The sequence below is a fragment of the Toxotes jaculatrix genome, chromosome 2 (genome assembly GCF_017976425.1).
Source record: "Toxotes jaculatrix isolate fToxJac2 chromosome 2, fToxJac2.pri, whole genome shotgun sequence".
Lineage (NCBI taxonomy): Eukaryota > Metazoa > Chordata > Actinopteri > Toxotidae > Toxotes > Toxotes jaculatrix.
Window position 1 is genome coordinate 17,815,701 of NC_054395.1, and position 20,511 is coordinate 17,836,211.

The 20,511-nt window shown below is 43.6% G+C and overlaps 2 protein-coding genes across 6 annotated transcripts in view; one reads left to right on the top strand and one right to left on the bottom strand.

Moving 5' to 3' along the window:
• Positions 1-172: 172 nt before the first annotated feature.
• nr1d4a (nuclear receptor subfamily 1, group D, member 4a) lies at positions 173-11,567 on the bottom strand. Its single transcript, XM_041052971.1, has 8 exons — positions 11,298-11,567; positions 4,448-4,756; positions 4,267-4,355; positions 4,033-4,177; positions 1,124-1,704; positions 837-1,022; positions 491-701; positions 173-369 (listed from the first exon to the last, which is right to left on the bottom strand). The coding sequence occupies exons 1-8, from the start codon at positions 11,317-11,319 to the stop codon at positions 173-175; spliced, it is 1,740 nt and encodes a 579-aa protein (XP_040908905.1). The 5' UTR covers positions 11,320-11,567.
• rarga (retinoic acid receptor gamma a) overlaps positions 253-20,511 on the top strand; it is a 56,378-nt gene continuing 36,119 nt past the window's right edge. The window contains exons 1-5 of one of the 5 annotated variants that reach the window (XM_041053004.1): positions 253-393; positions 497-626; positions 9,002-9,037; positions 13,422-13,562; positions 13,688-13,803. The gene's annotated coding sequence lies outside the window, so the exon portion shown is untranslated. Of the gene's footprint in view, positions 394-496; positions 627-9,001; positions 9,038-11,662; positions 11,782-13,421; positions 13,563-13,687; positions 13,804-19,268; positions 19,334-20,511 lie in introns of those variants that run through there. The other 4 variants (XM_041053012.1, XM_041052996.1, XM_041052986.1 and 1 more) reach the window with 4 other exon arrangements.

Sequence of the window (20,511 nt, forward strand, 5' to 3'; positions counted from 1 at the left end):
CCTTCTTCGTTCATTTATCGTTATGAAAACCACTCCTCAGATTGCAAAATTCTTTGTTCCTCAATTTTGAAGGAAGTCGTGCCCTTGGAAGATAAAATGTGTGTGTGTGTGGTGTACTGTATACATTTGAAAAATAGTTTGTGTCTGTGTGCTCTGTGAACAAGAGGCCTGCTCAAGGGTCAATGCGAAAGGCCAATAGTTTGTCGGAGTGCAGATTGTTGAGGGTGCGCAGGTCTGGCAGGCGCAGGAGGAGTTTCGGGAAGAGGGCAGTGTCATCTGGACGGCGTCGGGTGATCAGTGACCGTAGGGCGCGAATCAAACCCTCCTGGAGCTGTTCTACGGCCCACACGTCCGAGATACCAGAACGGTCTGAAGAGCACAGAGGATGCCAGTGTGAGTGGTTGACAGACGCATTTAATACATTATTGGCTCATTAAATAATCACTGCTTTTGTCACAGTTTTCCCACTCATGATCTGCCCTTCTCTCACCTGCAGAGACCAGCACCACAGCCATGAAGAGAGCCATTTCATCAGGCTCTAGCCCCAGGGAGCCCAACTTCTCACTGAACTCAAACATTGCGTCCAGCAGGGAGCCCATGCCCAAAGCCCGCAGGGTAGACAGGGGGTAAGTTTGGCCATTGAGGAAAGTCACTGTACGCTCCTCAGCATTGAACAAGGTGCAGAATCTCACCATCAGAACCTAAACACACAAGTAACAGGGAAAAAAAACAGAGAAAATACTTAAACCAATAGTATATTTGGACTTATAAGGTAGGAATCATACATTTTGCATTTATTACAAGTAATAGTAATAACTTTGAATGTATGTCATTACCTGGAAGGTGCCTGATTTGAGCAGCATGACCTGGTCTTGTTGGCTAAGCTCTTGAAATCCTGGGATGCCCTTGGCAAACTCTACAACCTCCTTTACAGCAGGAGTGAAACACTGAGAGAAGGATTCCCATATCTCCTGACTTGTACGCTCTGCCCCTGATACAGGGCACGCATTGAGAGGACAGGCCTTAAAGAAAGACAAAAGGCATAGAAAGAATGAACACTTGTCGGACAAACAAGACAGTACAGGAAAATCTTGATCTGGTTTCATATGCTCCCTGCACTTACCAGCACTTTAGCTCCTGGAGCTAATTTCCATGGGCAGGAGGGCTGATTTGTGGCACTTCCTGCATTGCGAAAAGTGTTATAATTGGCAGAGCTGCCCCTTTGAGGTGTTGTAGCATTACACTGGTCTTGATTCTGATTTGTTGACACTAGGTAGGTGTAGCGATTGTTGTCCACATTGTGGAATGTAGGTTGGTTGTCATTAGGGGCAGCTGGGCATAGAGTGGCAGGGGCAACAGGGCAAGACTGATAATTCTGGGTAGAGGTGGGGTGAGATGAGACTTGGGGAAAAGTGGCATCCTGAGAAAAGGGAGATGTGTTGTTGTTGTTGGTGGTGATGTTAGCCCTCTTGGCCACTCTCTCATGGCTGTTGCTGTTGCCGCTGGTGAAGATATCACGGTAGGCTCTGGAGATGGCCCCAATTGCCTCTTTTGAGTTGCCATCTTCTGGGCTGGGGGGAGCGTCCCTCGCTGACGATGAGTCCATGTCCATGGCAGCCGACTCATTTAGGCTGTTCATGTAGCTCTGCATCTCATCCAGAAGTCGCTGCTTCTCTCTCTTAGGGATGCGGCCAAAACGCACGGCTAGGGTAGAGACAAGGCAGTGAGGACAGATGAGCCTTCAGACAACATGGAGATTTACATTGGACATGTTTTGTGCTCTATTTTTTTATACATTTTTTCTCCCTTCTAAATAAATGGTATCTCTTTTTTTTTCTTTGATAAAACGCTCTCTGAAACTGCATGCAATTATAAGCACTCCAATGACAACCAAGAAAAATTACGTTCTTTAAGGCAGTTGTGCTATTTAGGAAGCACAGGACTGCTAGTGCACCTTATATTGGCTGTAAATTAAAGCTAACCGTGGTTAGTTACCCTTTACATGTGCTTACAAATGCTTACATCAAAATCACATGCAACTCTTAAAGTTTTGAATGATTCAAAGGAGAATCACGCAAGTTGTGAGATGAAAACTTTCCTCACCCGTATCCCCCATCCCCCCCTTCCCACAGTAACCATCAGCTGGAGAGGCTATTTATAGACCCCCTGCTACCATCTGCCTCATCCGCTCCTCTATCCACCCCTGTCTCCTTCCTCTCCCTCTCCCTCCCTGCATTTGTAAGTAGGGCACTAGGGCAACGTGAGCGTGATGTCACTGGCATTCAGATCGTGAGAGGGAGAAGGATGAAAGAGGTGGGCTTGAAGTGCATAAATGAATCGAGGAGACAGTAGGTGAGCAAATTAAGAGGATTGACGTGAGAGAGGTGATACACTGAAAGTGAGAGTCTGTCACTGTCTGTGTGGGTGGTGTCTTCTGAGTGTGCAAGTTAGATTTGGAGTTAGATAAAGAAGAAAAGTTGGTGAAGCTTCAAAGACTTTTGTAAGAACAGCATACCTGATTTTTTAAATACAATATAGCATAATTGTAAAACAATATACTGTTATTTTCCTGAGTTAAACATAAGCAATTTACCTAAAAACATACCATGTTGAGTCAAGTGAGGCGATTTACTTGGCCCAGTAATATGCACGGTAGACATTTACTATGTTTACCAAATATACAGTTATCTTTTCATTCCCTGCAGGGTCCCTTGATGAGGATAGGGCCAGTAACATAGCATGAGATTAATCCCTTTCATCATGGGTAAAAAGAGGCAAATGCGGACTAATGAGCGGTTGCTCTAAAAATGTTGCTCTGGTTAGAGGAAGAAAAAGTGTGCCATCACACCAACTGACTTAAATATTTGCCTATATTGTGGAGCCAAAGTCACACAGCTGCCTGGTGTGAAATCAGGGTGTACTATTTATTGTGGGCTGCAGGCAGTTGCATGTGGTTTTCCTGTTTTTGTAATTGCTGAAACAGAGCAAAAAGGGGTTTCTAGGTTGTGGCCCTTAACGCTTTCGAAAAGCTACTCTGTGAGGGTCGACCTGACTGTTTGTTCTCTTATTGAGTCGTATTTTGCCACCCTATTTTCTCTGTTAAGCAGAAGTGTCAAGCACATGCAGAAATAACACTAACCTCCTTACTAGATTAGGCAATGCAGGGTACTGGAGGGTGGAGATAAGCAGAAATCAAACTGAGAGGCAGAAGACAGGAAAACTACACCAAGTAGGTCATGATGTATGAGTACACTATAGGCCCAATTCTGTATTGTTTTTCTAGGTCAGCGCTGCTGTTTTCTTAATCTGTGATGATAGGTGATCAATCAATGTTCAGCTATCAGAGCTAAAACTAGGTGATGTGAACATCACGCCTGATAAATTCTGTCACAACGACTGGCTGTTTTTTTTTTTTTAATTATTATTTTGGATCCCCTGTTTAATTGTTGCCCTATCCCTCATTAATTGCATTAAGATGTTCTATGGGCATACACAAGGTAATCAAGTTGACCCTGTTCCAATTTCCTAAAATAATTCCTGTGTTTGCTGCAGTTTTCCAGATGATAGATAGCTTCGGGGACTTCAAGGCGCCTCTCCTCATAAATCATTGTCTGAGGGGGAGATGTAAGAGAGCTGAGGGAACATGGTGGGTGCATGGAGGAGGAGGGACTGAGCTGTACTGTAAGAGCTTAGAGGTACCAGTATTGTGTGAAGATGCTGCAAAGGGCAGGAGAAAGACACTCAGAAACTTAAGAGAGTGATACAAAGCCAGATGGTAATCTTTGCCAGTGCAGTGACACAGTAGAAGGGCAAGGCAGGTGCAGGTCTGTTAATAGAGTGAGTGACTGAGCTACTGGCACGATGACCTCAAAAGACTTTCCGCATTGCATTTTTCACTCAGACCTACATATCAGGACTGTGCCTCTTTTCGGCTGCCCATTTCCCTGCTGCTTTCCTAATCAGGGCACTGTGGTATTCTGGCAGAACTGCATGAGGGTCTCTCTCATTAAAAAATGTGTCAGGATGTCTCACCATCTCTTGACATGCCAACAGAGAGGCATTTCTTGAAACGGCAGTGCTGGCAACGGTTGCGGTTCATGCGCATGATCAGACAGTTCTCATTCTTCACACACATCTTGTAGTTGATGTTCTGCTGGATGCTGCGGCGGAAAAAACCCTGAAACACAGACACTGGCATGAAACTGGTGCACCAGAAGCAACACGCTGTTTGATCATTCCACAAGATTTCACTGATCAGGGGCTTACCTTGCAGCCTTCACATGCATGCACTCCATAGTGGAAACCAGATGCGATGTCCCCACAGACTTTGCAAAGCAGGACCATTCCACCTGTCTCTGAGGATGGGTAAAAAGACAGTTAGATAAACTGCAAAAACTTACATCAAGGCATAAATCTGTATGCATATTGACAGGGAGGAAACACTAACTTGTGAAAGTTCCCGGGAACCCGCATGGCCTCTTTCCTGCAATGGGGTGTGCATATGTATGTTGTGGAGTGGCTGCTACTGAGGGTGCACTGTAAACCTCTGGGAACTGGAAAACCAGTTTGGAGGATGGGGTGGTGCACCCAGCTGCCTTCTGTTTCAATGTCCCAATCTCTGTGAAGGTAACCTCCTCCGGAGATGAGGGCTGGGAGTGTGAAGAGGGTGACTGCGTCTGGTACCCACTGGAGGGGCTGCCAGGGCTGGGACTGGCACTGCCAGAGGAACCTGCATACAGGATGACTCCTCCACCCCCTGCAGACAAGGGAAAGATTGGAGGACATCAGACATCTTAGCTGAGATTTTTGGGTCACCTGATTCAAATTTGAGGTCCTTATTAAAGCATGCAATGTCACTGAGATATCCACAAGAACTGGTATTATTATTTTTTTTTAATGTTTGCTATATAGACTAACAGTAAATTGTTGGCTGAACTGATTTAATTGCATCCATATTTACTTGAAAACTACTCCACAACATTGAACGTGATGTGATGTAATGTTGCACAACCTCTGGGCAGCAGCGAACAGCTCTGAGAATTTGCAGCGTCGTTGCCTCATCCTGAGTGTAATAGGCGTAATGGTGCGCTCAAGCGGGTGAAGTGGGCGCTAAAAATACTGCTGGTAGCACAGCAACAAAGCAGGCAGGCTTCCTCCAGAAGCACCAACGAAGGGCTGCCTTTTGTAAATAATCCCTGCGTCATGTTAATGCGGTATTTCATACAGGCACCGTGGAAAAAAAATGGAATGTTTTTTTGTCGTTCAACTTTTTTTTTCAGAAGTTTCGCTTCCCTCGCATCCTCTCCCTCTCTCTCTCTCTCTCTCTCTCTCTCTCTCTCACTCTCACTCTCGCGCGCATTTCTAGTCATGCGTTGGGGATGAGCTGAGACACGGCCTCACGTGTCTGCGGGGTCTGCTGCCTCCTCCGCTCCAATAATAGCCTCGCTCCCCTGGCACCGTGCCCAGCGCCAGCTAACAGCACGACACCTGACCGCCGCCTCACATGCATGGACTCCTGACACGGTTACTGCCCGAACCAAATCCGCAGTCTCGTGTCGAAATATACAACAATCTGAAGTCAGATCTGTGTTTATAAACATACGCCGACTGGGAAGCTCCCCGGGCATGAGGTGGCACCAAGTCTCAGCCGCTGCTGTTCATGCTCCACCAGCAGTCGGAGAATGTGAGTCACGTTTTTGCAAAGGAAAAGCCTCAAATGTAGAGACCGGACTGCTGTAATAATGTACTGACCAGTCAGAGTACAGTAGAGTCCAGCAGAGGGACGTTCAAGGTCACACATACTATGCAAATTCAGGTAAATATTCAAATTAATAGAAAACAAATATGGGTCCAATTTAAAAGCTCGTCCGTGATTGGCTCACACATGCAGCCGAGAAATTTCCAACATACAAATAATTACCAGGATCTCTAACGAATGCTATGGTACAGTGGTCAAACCAACTCAGCCTTGTTTGTGGAAATCATGCATAGTAGGCTTGTCCCAGTGTTGCTGCGTCGCCCTTTGCTGCACAAGGTATTTGTTTAGCTCAAATGTTTTGATAATCCCTCAACCAGCACGTGTTGGTGGATTTGTTGACTCATGCCAGAGCCATAGACAGATCCAGCAGACGCAAGCCTGAGCCTCACCTCTTCCTGAGCTTACATGCAGACAGTGGCGGCCCAGCCCCCACTCCACCCAAACACATTGCATGTCCACCTGAAGACTCACATGTACAGTGTTTATGAATGACCCCTGGAGCCACCCTGCTGTAAACACTGTCAATTAACAATCCCATTTACAGCTTGCTTTTCAGTAGTGGTGGGCGGGTACCAAAACTATCAGCTGCATGTATCAAATACAGTTTAAACACTGCAGACTCCCTTCACTGTTTTGCACAAAAATATAGATTCAGCTTCTTACATTTATTGTTAGATTGTGATCATAGCGTTATCACCACACATGGTCAAAAAAGGAATGAGTTGTTATCTGCCTTCATCGCGGTTGAGGGAAATCATAGCATGAATTTGTCATTTTATACTATATATTTTTTAATGCAAACATTGCAGAAAGCTTCAGCATCCACACAGGCTACTAAACTGCTATTGCAATCACCTGATTGTGTGTTAGGCAGCATACTGGCTTACTGGCAGCCTGTAAACAACTTCTAAACTGAAACATAACATTTCTTGTCAATGCAAAAATATTTAACTAACTTTAGTTGATACCTGTCTTGATATTAGGCTACTTAAGTATAATGCAAAGCTAACCATCATGATACAGTAGTCTGCTGGTCAGCAGCCACATGCAGGCAGCTACACCAAACTTCATATGGTTTTCCCTGTTGTTTTTGTTTTTTTTTTCTTTTTGCATTTTCTATGGGATTTCCCACACAGGCAAACAGGATTGCCATACACACTGTTGCAGTGTGCACAAGACAGGTACAATTTAGGTCACTGCAGACAGCATTAATTGAGGAGTCAATCAGTTCCCAGTGCCCATTTTAAGCTTAGCCTACCCATGCAAGCACTAATCTGCCTGAGACTGGAGGCAGGCAGAGAAACGTGAGCAGTGAGAAGTTCACGGGCAGAACAGCTCCTCTCCTCCTGTCTCTTCTCTTTTTCTCTCTTGCCCTCTATCTCTCACTTTCACTGGTTCACCTTACATTGCAGGACACGGAGAGAAAGCCACAGATATCCTACAGTTAAGGTGACTATAGTGTTCGCCTGCACTTGTATTGTAAAGTTTATAAATATATAACAGGGTGGCTTCCTGAGAGCAATACAGTGTTTATTATGGTGTTGCAGAAAATGATGTAGGCTTTAGGCTATGGCCATTATAGGGAGTTGTTGTTCTACTGAACAAGCCCAATCTGTGAGCGCTACTTGAGTGTTTGCTATAGACTTCATTAACTCAGACTTGTGTAAGTAGGTCAATATCACAGGAGCTTGATAGAATTGTGTCTTTGTGCCTCTAGCATCTCTTCCAACTGATGCTGCATCACACACTCGCTCTGGCTCAAGCAATTATCACGAGGAACTGTATTAGATTATTACAGCTGATACCCATGCTCTATAAACAAACCAGAATATCAGTTGAGATCTATAGTTGAACATTCTGGGTTTTCCGGTTGATGTGGCTCAATTTGTTGGGCACGCGCGCTGCGCCGACCATAGACTTAAAACATCCGTTTCATGGTTATGCGATTTTATCAAGAGTTTCAGCCTCTCAATGTTTTTTTTTTTTTTTTTTTTTTAATCCGCTATCTGTTTCACCATTGCTCGAAGAGCGCAGCATATGAGGGGAGAGATGTTATGTTTAACAGCAGAGTCACGTTCCAGCTGAAACACACCCTAAGCGGATGTGTGTCCTGAACCGATGGGTTGGGGACAGATGTTGCAGAGTCAAAACTGAGTCAGCTTCAACCAACACTGCAAGGTCTGTGATTCAAAGAGAAGGGGGGGGGGGGGGGGGGGGGGTTATTTCAATACAAGCAAAAGGCGCATGAGGCGGGAAAACGTGACGAGTGAGAGAGAGGGAGAGCGAGAGAGAAAACGTTAATGCATGGAATCGCTGACCCACTGACCAAGCTCTCCCTCACCATCACCGCAGGAGGCATCAACACAGAAGCGTCCGTGAGAGCGGGGAAGCGGCGGGAGGCGGGAGGAGGGACCGAGTATCTCACGCGTCGCACGCGGCTCTGCAAGGGAAGCCACGTGAGGAGGCTTTTGACGGAGCTTTCACTGGGAAGACATGAAGCTGCGCTCCAGCCAGGAGCCAGAGCTCATACAGCCCGCCAGGGGCTTATAATTGAAGAGGCAAATTAAATAGCCCAGCATGTTATGCGCCGGGGTGGTCTTCACTGTACAACACCAGCAGCACCGCCTGCACTGTCTGACCGGCGCCGCATCTAGTTTATAAACAGTAGCGTGAAATGTATGTGTCAGCATGGAGCCAAAGCCGAGTTTATATTGTGAAGAAATGCATAAGATGATAAAACTCTTCTGAAAGTTTAAGGTGGATTATATTATTATATATTTATATAGTATATTTTATACAGTTTAGTCGTTTTCTTATAATCTCTTCTGGCAATGATACAGTTAAATGTAACAGAATAGAGGAGAACGGGTTCAGTTGTAACACAGGTCAGTTGTACCACTCAGTTTCTCCCATTCAGAGACTGAGTAATGTCAATAAGCTCTGCATTGCATGTGGTGCTTGCAATCCAGGAAAAAGGCACACTCATATTTTTCAGACTCACGTGTCTTCTTGGGGGCTTTCTTTTTGAGTATTTTCATTGCCCATGCATTTGTGGGGATGCTGTTTGAGTTTTTGATGTGAAATAACTTGTAATTTTACACATTTAGCACTTTTTTTGCCAACCCTCTAATGCGTTGTGCTTGTACCACATAGCTTATAATATTATGGCTGACTTTATGGAGTTAATTTTGATGTCAAAAATTGGCCCTTACTAAATAGTTGTTTTTGTTTGTTTTTTGTCAGCCAGGTAAATCTTGGAGCCAAGGAGTTCAGTTGATGGTGAGTAATGAACCAGAGTTATGTCTATCTACTTTAAACATACTGATAATAATGCAGTACGCCTCCACTAGGGGAGTGTCAGAGGAGTTTTTAATGACAGAACACTAAAGTTATGCAGTGGACAGTGGGAAATCTGCTGTTATCATATAAGCATCATTTGACAGCAACATGTGACCTGCTGTAATAGCACACCAATGCCACTACTAATATTGTTACAGTGCTTTAGTGTAGATATCAAGGAGGACTAAATATGTGCAGCATTTCAGTTGACCACCACACCATAGCACAGTTGAACTTTCACGTGAGGTCAAGGTTGTACAAGCTGATGTAAATATTGATTCTGGCAAATCTTCCAGAATTGTATTTTGAAGATTAAAATATTAGTTTTGGCTGATTTTTTGGTTTTCCAACATTTGTAATGATATGAACAATATTAGAACTGACTGCTCCCCCTGCTTTATGTTTCTAAGAGTCAAATAGGCTTAATGTTATGACAGCATTTATCTGCATATGATCTATTTGGGCCCATTTTGTGTGTTATATGGCCTGTAAGACATTCAACACCCTCAGCCCCTCAACCCATCTCATCATCTCTGCAGGAGTAAACACACACACACACACACACACACACACACACACACACACACACACACACACACACACACACACACACACACACACACACACACACACACAATCTCATTTTATCTACTGGACTTTATGAGCCTTACACCCCACCACAGCAGCAATATTTTTGCCAGGTTATGATGATGTTTATGAGCTTTGTTTAGATCATACTGAGCTCATGAGTGAAATGAAGTCAAGCGCATTCAAGTAACCTTATTGAAATACGAAAGGTCAGTCAGCCGAGTTCAAGGTGGTCATGGATGAAAAAAGACAAAATAACTAATGGAAAGTTAAAAGATGCACTCTCATTAAAAAAAAAAAAAATTACATAAACTGTAAAAATATGTAAACAAACACTTTAACAAATAAACAAATCAAAACTTGAAACTGCTAACTTGACCCCACAAACTTCACACACTCACACACCCAAACACCAAACATTAATAAAACACCAGCCCTCGTCTTTATCGACTAATACTACAGCTATTATCTATGATTACACTTTTAACTGCCTTGCTTGTTCCGTGAAAAACACTGGCCCACTTTATCAACATAGAGTAGACAGTCATAACCCGGTGAGTGGCTGTAGTGTTTCCTTCAGATTAGAGGAACATGTTGACGGAGCACAGGGAGCGCCCATCACCTGTGCTGGAACGTGACTGTCGCTGTGTTGTAAATGATTCACCGGCAATTAGGAGAGGAAAGCAGAAAGCATGTGCACCTTTGGCTGACCTCGAGAAAGCGCTGCCTAATACTACTTAACGGACTGGAGTCGTGCGGTTATCAACTTTTATGCTATAGGCACTTCAGCGATGGCCTTGGCAATCGAAACAAACACGCCCTTTACGCCAGAGAATTCTTTGTTTTGCCCAGTGAGATGACAGGGGGTTGGTGCGCTGTTTAAGTTGTGGCTCTGACAGATTATGATTACAGTGACAGCCAGTGTACTGTAGCTCCACGTGAGTTTGTTTTCATGAAGAGAAACAGGAAGTAGCCAGCCTCACTACGACCATATGGCGCGGCTCGCAGTCAGTAGAGCTGCAGTCCAGGCGCTGCGTTTTTAAAAATTTAAACGCAATGCAGCAACTTTTTTTTTTCTTGACAACTTCGCGTAAAGTGTTGCAGTTACACTACTACTGAGGACAGAAACAAGCTTAAGTGATTAAATGTCCAAAAGAGCGACCTCGTGCATAAGCCTAATATTCCCAAACAGTGGTCAAGCTATAAAATTATTGAGCTCAGTAATTAGTTCACTCTAAAACCTGCATGCAAAAGTAATGTTTCGTGCGCTTACTGGTGATGAGAACTCGCGTGGAATTGCAAACGTTATTGCCACTTATGCACATATTATAAAAAAAGGAGTCATTTGCAAAATCATTCAAAAACTAGTGAGTATTAGAAATTCTGTTTCAAGTGACATTAATTCAAGCTTTATTGAATTTAAAGCCAAATTTGTTTCAATGTTAATAAAGTAAACTTAGACAGCGCTTAATTGCTTTAGCCTTTTGATTGTTGGCATCAGAATGAATGACACAATGAGCCTTTAATCAATTCTGACTATGTCATAATCAGCGTTGCAATCACAATGGAGCTGCTGCAGGCAAGTTAACATAATGTTAGAAGTTGATCTTACCACCACCAGGACTGTTATCCATGTCTCTTGTTGATGTCGATGACTTTAAACAAACTGGAAGACTGACGTCTGTAAGTGTCGCTAGACTGGAGCAAAAGTCTTTTGAAGACAGGTGAAAAAGTCAAGAAATAGCTTTGCGTAAAACACCTGCTCCATGGAGCGCAAAAATGGGATGCGGTGATGGAAACGCGTCCAGTGCGCGTAAAGTTTTTCTCCCCGTCAACTGTAGGCAGGCGTCTCTCTCAGTGCTCTGTTCTTCTCTGACAGAGGTGACTCGGATAGGCAGGTCTGCCCCAAAGATACCTGGATGCCTTCTGAGCTCTGGATACTGCGCCTCCGCTCGAGCGGGTGCGATGTTGCACGAGCGAAGATTAAACGATTCTCATGAATTCCAAGAAAGTAGAGTCAGCATATCCGTGAACGGGGTGTCAGGCATGACATACACACCCACTGATACAAACACCCACGTCAATCACGTTTGCAGGTGAGTAGGAAATGTGACCGCCTTTCCGTTCGCTCCAACTTGTGTTGTGTCTGTTTGTGTGGGATTTGGCTCACTCTTTGTATCTCACGGAGTCCTTTCGCTCCCTCTCTCTCCTTCACGCTTTTGTGCATTTTCATTGGCGGGGATCTGGAGCTGAGGGGAGTTTGATGTGCTTATTCAACCGTGGTATGTGTTCAGTAAAGCCACGCTACATGTGCGCTCTGCATGTGCCTGGGAGAGCGCTGTCCTACTGATACACATTTTATGCAAAATACGGAGCGTGTGGTGCGGAGGGATGGAGAGATTGGTGGATGAAGCACATGGACAATAGGCGTGGCTCACCGTGACTGCTTGTTCTCTGACAAGCTGCGCTGCAAACGGATGGTAAACACTGAGACATGCCAAACATCGTGTAAGTGCCAAGTTTAAAGCCCATGTGCCAAAGGAAACTGTAGATGCGCAACTGGACCTATGACACGCCAACAACATTCTCTTGGAGTAAACTTTAAACATTAAACTTCGGATAAAATTTCGATTTTTGAAAAATGAAAATCCTATTTTGGAATATTTCTGAATGTGTGAATATTTTCGCGTTAAAAATAAAACAAACCTGCTCTGTGCGTTTAAGGGTGAAGTCAGTTTTTTTTTTCTTTTTTTACATTAGAATAAAATTAATTTTACTTCTAAGTTTAACGTGTTTGCGCAACAAGAGGCTCCAATATTCAAAGTTTGTCGCCCATGTCCAGCAATATCCAGGACCAATCAAACACAGCTTGGGCAAAGCGCCCCTCAGTGGCGGTCCATGGCACTGACACATAAGCACTTCTCTATTTATCTATCTTGATGCAAGAGTTCACCCAAAAAATTATATTACAGACAAACATAATATAAAAAAAACACTCTTCTTTATCTCGTATGTTGATTATTCTGCATGGACCTGACGGTCCCCAAATGTTTTTCCTCAGGTAAAGTGTGGGTAGTGTCACCTAGTACCTGCACAAAAAAACCCCAGTATGAATGCGCTGTCTGCCCTCTGCTGCTGATTGCCTGACATTGCAGACATTTCTTTTATTTCGACTTTATCGTAGAATGTTCTAAATAGTTTGATTTTTCATTCTCAATAACAATGTCACATTCTTGTGTAATAGGGTTATTAGACTATTAACGATTTCATTTGTAAATAATAAAATATATACTGTTTCCTATATTTTAGTCTATCTATCTATCTATCTATCTATCTATCTATCTATCTATCTATCTATCTATCTATCTATCTATCTAACTAACTAACTAATGGATTACTTTAATGACTTAATTGACAAATATTCCTTAATTTCCTTTATCTCTTGTTTACACGTGTGAGGCACTGTAAAGACATATTCGAACTGATTAGTCCCCCAAAAAGTTGATGATTTCTAGAAAATGAGCTCATCAATTTGACTATTATAGTACGACTGTGATGTCATCATTAGCATTACTCATAGCATTACCACAGGCAGCAGAGAGAGCTGACTGGGCGTTTATTCCCTTATATAAATAAATATTGACTCAGTCACGTATTTTGTTTCTTTCTCGGTTGTGTATTAATTATTTTCTTTGTTTGTTGTGGTTTTCATTTCTATCTCGTCACACCCTCGCAGACTGTGTGCTGTGTGCCGTGTGCTGCGGTGCTCCTTTCCATCACTAGGGGGAGTCACCGTGTCATAAATCTTTCCGCACGGTAGCTCCCATCAACGCCCCTGAGCTGCCGGGACACACGGACGGATTGGCAACAAACGAAGGTAAGCTGACAAATGACTGAAATGATCTGTGAAGCGTAAGACCAAATGGCGTGATCTTAACAAGCTGCCGTAGTGGAGGATTTATCTGAAGCCCGTCCATGACTTTGCTTTGTCTCCTTTCACAGAGAAAACTTAGGTGTGTGTGTGCGCGCGCGCGCTTGCCATCCACTGTTTATGTTTGAAACTTCTAGGGGAACGTGCTCGCTTTTGAAGCTCAGGCATCTCACTCCAGGCGCAGAAGGTAGGATTGTGTATTTTACATAAATCATCTCCTGTCGTGATTAATTGGATGTGTCTAAGAATAAACGTAGCTCAAGCTGCGTCAATCGGGGCGTGTGTGTTTACTGTATTTGAGTGTGAGACTCACGCACCCGTCATGAGAACACGTTATGGCAGGGCACGAGATAATTACAGGCTGCTGAAACTGTTTTGGGGGACTGTGCAGAACAGAAGTCGCTGCCAAACGTACACACCTGCATAGCACCGCTTAGCCTGGGGTTTCAAAGACCGTCTTCATCAATGTCTGCCTGTCTCTCTGTGTGTCTGTCACCCAGCCCTTAACCGCCCTCCCACTTCTTCACACACCTTGTTGAATGTGTGCTTTTATGAGAATGATGCCATTTAGTTGTGAGGCTGATGAGAGACTTAAGTTTATTCCAGGCTGAACCTCTTAGTTTGTTTTAGATTAGCTTCCAGGACGGCTGATTAAGCTCAGGAAAGCAAAGCAAATGAGCGAAGAACGCAGAAATTTTTCCAGTAGCAGACTGTGTGGAATTAACCTCATGATCAGCAGAGGTTTTTTTTTTTTCTTCATCTGTGCTGGAAAAATAGTAAACACAGACCTGTATTTAAACTCAACATACTGAACGTACATCACATACATATGTAACCAACATGGCAAAAAGCAAAAGCAACTGAAAACTTTTTCTTTTTTCAAGTTTTGCTGTGCAAGTATTTAGTGCCCAGCTTTCTCACAAGGGCAGTTTTATGTGCAGGGAAGGAGGCATGGAAAAGAAGACCTTTCCTTTTGAGCTCACAGATTTGCAGTAATTACAGAATCACTTCCATATGTGGCTCTCTGGCTGCCTTCTCGCTGCCCCCACCACCCCTCTCTTCCCCAGTGTTCTCTCTCTTTCTCTCTCCCCTTTTTCATTTGCATTCTCCCCCATTCCTCATTTTTTTCAGCTTTTATTTTTTTGGCTTCCCCTCATGCACTCGGAGCATTTTTTTTTTTTTTTTGTAAAACCACAGCTTAAACAAAGTTTATGATAATCAGAACATCCTGGCATTTTTGGCAAACAGCTACGCTTTTTGGTGATTCAATTAGACCACGCTTGCCAAAGAAAAAAAAAAGTATGTGCGATTCAGTGAGAGAGTTAAGAGACATGGACGGCAGAAGGGAAATATTGAAGAATACGGAAATATGAAAAAGAGGAAAGAAAAAGAATGGGAGCTCAGTGAAGAATTCGAGAGGCAGGAACGGAGCGTGAAGGAGGGAGAGGTGGAACAGAAAATGAGGCAGGGAGAGGGAGGGCTGGAGTAATGCTTTCTGACAGAGGTGGGTTCAAGATGGGTTCATGGTGACATCATGGCTGATTTTTTGAGGAAAGTATAGACAGAAAAGCCGTTCACCTTTCATTGGACACACATGTTGGGGAATAGGCAAAGAGCGCTCATGTGCTGGCACACGCATGCTGGTAGCTGTGCCGACAACCTCTGAATACAACCCAAAATATTCACAAAAAAACTCACACATACACTCGTCTTTTTATTTTCTCTTTCTCTCCCTCTCCCCTTCTCTTTTTCCCTTCATTTCTGCTGCAGTAAAAAAAAAAGCTTTTGGCCCTCTCTCTCTCTCTGTTCCAAGCTTTGTGCTCATTTGTTTTTGTTAGAGGAGTACATAGTGGTATATGCCCTTCAGTCCCTAACACATACATTTCTCCTCTGCCATGAGTAACTCATTTTCCTGTGAGTAGTATTCCTCTGTGTATGTTTTTACTTCAAGGCGGTTGGACTCTAAATGAGCGCACTTTGCCAGGCGGGATGAATGAGCTCCTTCATTTCACAGGATGTGTGTTTAAGTCTGTAACCAAGAAAGTGCAAGCAAGTGTATATTTGTGTGTTGTGAGTGTGTGTGTGTGTGTGTGTGTGTGTGTGTGTGTGAATGTGTGTGCGTGTGTGTGTGCTCGAATGTGTTTCTGTACATGTGTGTGCAAATGACTACTGAGTGTGGTGTGTGTATTCGCCCTGCGTCCCCTGCCTGTCTCAGTGCGGCACCAAACTGCACATGACATCAATCTGAATGTGGGGAAATAGTGATCTCATTACAGGCATCTTGTTACTGATTAAAACCTGCCGCCACAGGCACCAGCTCCCTGCGCCCCTTTCTCACCTCCCCACCACCAATCCCATCAACCCCCACCCCCCTGTCCTCTTCTACAATCCATCCGTCTCTCCATCTCACCCTTCAGTTTTCTTTCCCTCCCTCTTTCTATTTCACACCTCTTTCTCTCACATTCCCTGTACTAGTGGCCCTCTCGCCTTCCAGCCTCCTCTTTCCTCCTGCTCGCTCCATCTCTCTTTAACCCCTCTAACCTCACTTCCTCCCTGCCATCCCCCCTTTCCTCCTTCCTTTCTGCCTTTGCTCCTTTTCCTCTGCCAGCGAGCCCCAGGCCTCTGCTCCACAGCTCTGTGAATGCAAATACGCTTGAGTCTAAAGTGGAAACACACGACTGAGTATGATGTTTCCATGAATATTTCATATCTTCATAAACACACCCAGAGAAGCTGAACAATGCCTGTGTTTGCCGGATGGCTTCCTGTGAGGAATTGCCTCTCTGTGTTCGACTTTTTGTCAGAGCACACTGTGTTAGGATTGATGTCAGGGCAGTGCGTTATGATGTCACAGGCTGAAGTTAATGATACGAGAACGGCGGGGGCCATAGGCCATGTTTCCAGTGGTGCCCAGAGAGAGAGATAGCACCCTGATCTATCTTCATTATCCCCCCACTCTACAGCCTCCCAGACACAATGATCATAAATCTCTGCCTGGAGCACACTTCACTGACACTGAAACACAAACACTAGTAACCTCTGACCTTCTTGCTGCTACTGCCTACACACACTCATCCATGCACACACAGACACAAGCAGGCATACACACATATTCAGAGCTGCAGACATCCACACACACACACACACACACACACAAATCCTAAACACACCCCCTGCTCAAGCTCACTGTCATAATTTAATAAGGAGCACAGCATGCCCTGCGCACTGACACACACACGACCATCTTCATGCACTTGACTGCACATTCTGACGCAAATGCATGGTCTCGTTCAGACTGATGGTATCACAATGACTTGAAAGTTACACTTCGCACTTCTCAGCACTGTAACAGCTAATATACACTTAGTTATGTTAGTGTCCTGTGGCTGTATTTACCTTCTTGTTTCACATTACACATTTTCTGATTTAGTACTGCTATGTAAACAGTTAAGGGATTTCTGTTAGCCTTTGTGGCCTCATAAGCAACACATAAATCAAATGTAAACGAGATAAGGATCAGCTGAAGTGCTCTCGCAGTATGGCTTAGATCTGTGCTTCCTGAATATAAGGTTTCTGCAAAAAGGCAACAGTGCCTCTCACTGCTTGCACATTCATTCACTCTGGATATGTGCTGGCAAATCCACATAAAAAATTGTATGAAAGAACATTGCAGTAAGCTACTGTAGACCATATGTGGCTGTGAAGACTGGAAGCACATAAGTGATAATGAAAGCGGGTCTGAGAGTTTCTTTTTATTATTAGTATTATTATTATTATTATGATAGCTTGGCTTTATCCTGGTGGCACTTTGGGGTATTTGAGGATAAGATCTCTGCCTGTATCAAGCCAATTGCTAAGGTTTACAAACAACATAAGCAGCAGTTATAGCCGATAGTCTTACATGTACATGTAGCTGGGAAGACCAAGAAGGAGAAAAGTTACACACAGTGCACTGGTTGGCAATTCTGCTTCATACTGTGAGATTTAGGAGAATGTAGTCATGCATGACCAATATGCCTGAAGGGCATTGTTTTAGATGAAGTTTGAGAATAAATAGTGCATGTATAAGTTGGTTATTTTGAAAATGAAAATTCTTGCCGCACTTGTTTGGTTTAGACATGCATTAGACTCGACGCTGCTACTTTTTGGTGGGAAAGACGCATGCGTATATTTACTCTGACATGTATGCGTTTTTTTCTTTAGAAGGTTCAGCGGATCTGTGCTCTGCTTTAGAGGTAACAGTACCCGCTGAGATGCCAGTTGAGGTGTGCCTTCTCCTCCCAGTTCTGAGGTTTGAGGTGCTCTTCTTAACCCAAACAACTTGAGAAACATTACATTCAGAAAAACAGGGCACACGCCCAGAACCACAAACACATAAACACAGATCTGAAACACATGATCTCATATGGAGAGAGGGGCACATTCAGGGGCACACCCAAATCTGTCGCTGCTGTCGCTGCTGTCGCTTCTGTCGCTGCACAGCTCTGCCATCTCACACGGGACTTCCCTACAGCTGATGTGCCACCACTAGATTCATTTTAGGAACAGAAGTGATTTAGGTACTAAAATCTGCAAATCTTTTTTTTCCCAACTGCAAAATAACTGGCAAGATGATGACAGATGTTGTGTATCTTGAAAAATGTTAGCTTTGAATGCCAGATTCTGGTTTTCATTTGTCCTAAATATGGGCAGAATGTTTTAAATGTTCTATCAGTTGTAGTTTCGTGTCCAATACTTTCTTAATTATTTTCTAAAGGGTCTCTATAGTTGCTGTCTTTAATGTCAAGTCCCTTCAGGCATAGTAGCTTTAGCAATGATAATTATAGTTGTGATTTATCATCTGTGCTCTGGGAAGATTGTCACAGAAACATTGCAAGCAATAAAACACAGAGCCAAACACAAACACGAGTTCCACAAACACAACACTTCAGAGTACATGCCTTTACTGATCAGACAGGTAGGGCAAAACTCTGTGATGTTTATTCCATAACTTGATCACATCAGGAATATATGACAAGGTAAATCACCTTACATGTTCTCGGAAGAAAAAACCTGTTGGCGTAACATTAAAACAGCGTGTGTGTTAAATCAAAACAGAATAATGTGTGTTTTTCAGGACATTCAGACATATTTTCCTATTAAACTGTGACCTTATTGATCAAACATAAATGGTCTTAGATCACGACATGGCTCTGGATTTCGACATGCACAAACAGTTTGTAGGTAAACTAACTCTTTAGCCAAGAGGATGAAGGAGAGAAAAAGAATTCACTCGAGAGACAAAGAAGGGAGAGAGAATTAAAAACAGAAACTTAAGCTCTCTGGGCCTTTTTCTTCCCTCCAGGCATTTTGCGGCTTGTGAAAAAATGTGCTGTATATTTGAAGTGTTGGGTCACGTGACAAAGGAAGGCTTTATGAATCAGAGAGTATAATTATTTCTTAGTGAGTGAGAGAGAGAGTGTGTGTGCCTGTCTTTGGGGAGTGAAGGAGTGATTTTAAGAGGTAGAGACTGAGCGAGGGGAGGGGGAGGAGAGCGCAAGAGGGGCAGTGAGGGAAAGAGAGAGAGGGAGAGAGGCTCATTGCTGCTCTGTCTTTGCTGTCAGAAGGACTCTGATGAACGTACACACATCTTTTCTCCTTCTTGTTGGCTAGCCCCTTCATCAGACCGTTCCTTCAAGTGCTCGATCTGTCTGTCTGCCTCATCAACACGAGAACTGGTGAGTCATTTCTCCTTAAAAAGTTTAGAATGAGTAACTTTAGTCATTGTTTGTCTTCCTCTCTCCTAGTCTTTCTCTGAGACAGAGAGAAAGAAAGACTGCATTTTTTGGGAACGAGTCGACAGTTTTAATTGAAGACAGACTGAGTTTGCAAGACACTTGAGAGAGGCTTCGAGACAATTAATGATTGTTTTCCCGAAATCCGACCAGATTTTCTTGTGTAAACACTAAAATGTCCTAATGCACATGTTTGAGTGCATGCTCTGTTTTAGTGTGTGTGTCTCATTCTTGAACATGTGTGTGTGCCTGCATGTGCCTATGTGCACATATGTGCTCATTAATGAGTGTTTCAAGTGTTAGCCAGTGCCTGTGGAGTTCTTTATTATTAGCATATGTGTGTGTGTTAGTGTGTACAGGCTTGCATGTGTTTGATGTGTATGAATGTGTATTCACCAGAGGAGTCTCCAGTCCTTGACCTGTTTCTTTTCTACTTTTTTTTTTTTTTTTTTTTTTTTTATAACCAGTGTATGAACACTTAATAGAGAAGCATTGTTTTCCACATTTTAAACAGCAAAGGCTAATTCCTGTGGAGTGAGGTGTGTCTTCAGCTCTGGTCTCAGTTTACATGGAAGTTTATTCACTGTGTTCCCATAGTTAGCAGCATGTCAGTGAAGGTTATTTATTGATGCTGGCGTATGTGCTAGGTTAACAGGTTCCACTTGTTACAGCCATGTGTAACACAGTGCATTTAGTGCTGTGTGATTTGGATATCAGATAAAGATCAAGCACCTGATGTCAGAGTGTAGCTTTCCGCAGTGCTTTTGGTTTATTACTCCAGCAGTGACTGGTCAATAGGTAAAGCGCTGCAGCTGGACTGCCTCGGCTTTGCACCTGCTGTCCACTGCTTATTTCCCCCTGGTGGACCTGACATAAGTGTGACGGACAGTTTGATTGAAGTGAATTGAAAAAACACCCACACAAGCTGAGTGAGGGATACCTGCTCGAAGGCCAGCGGTGTCTGTGTAGCCCTCCGCTGTCATCTGGTCTATCAGTTTGACACAGAGTCTGTGACATCTGGAGTGGAAGAAACGGAGCTCATCCATTGCTTCAGAGCACCACTCTGGGGTCACACAGAGCAGCTTTGCCTTCATGGCGTTCAGTCACAAAATTTTGCTGGT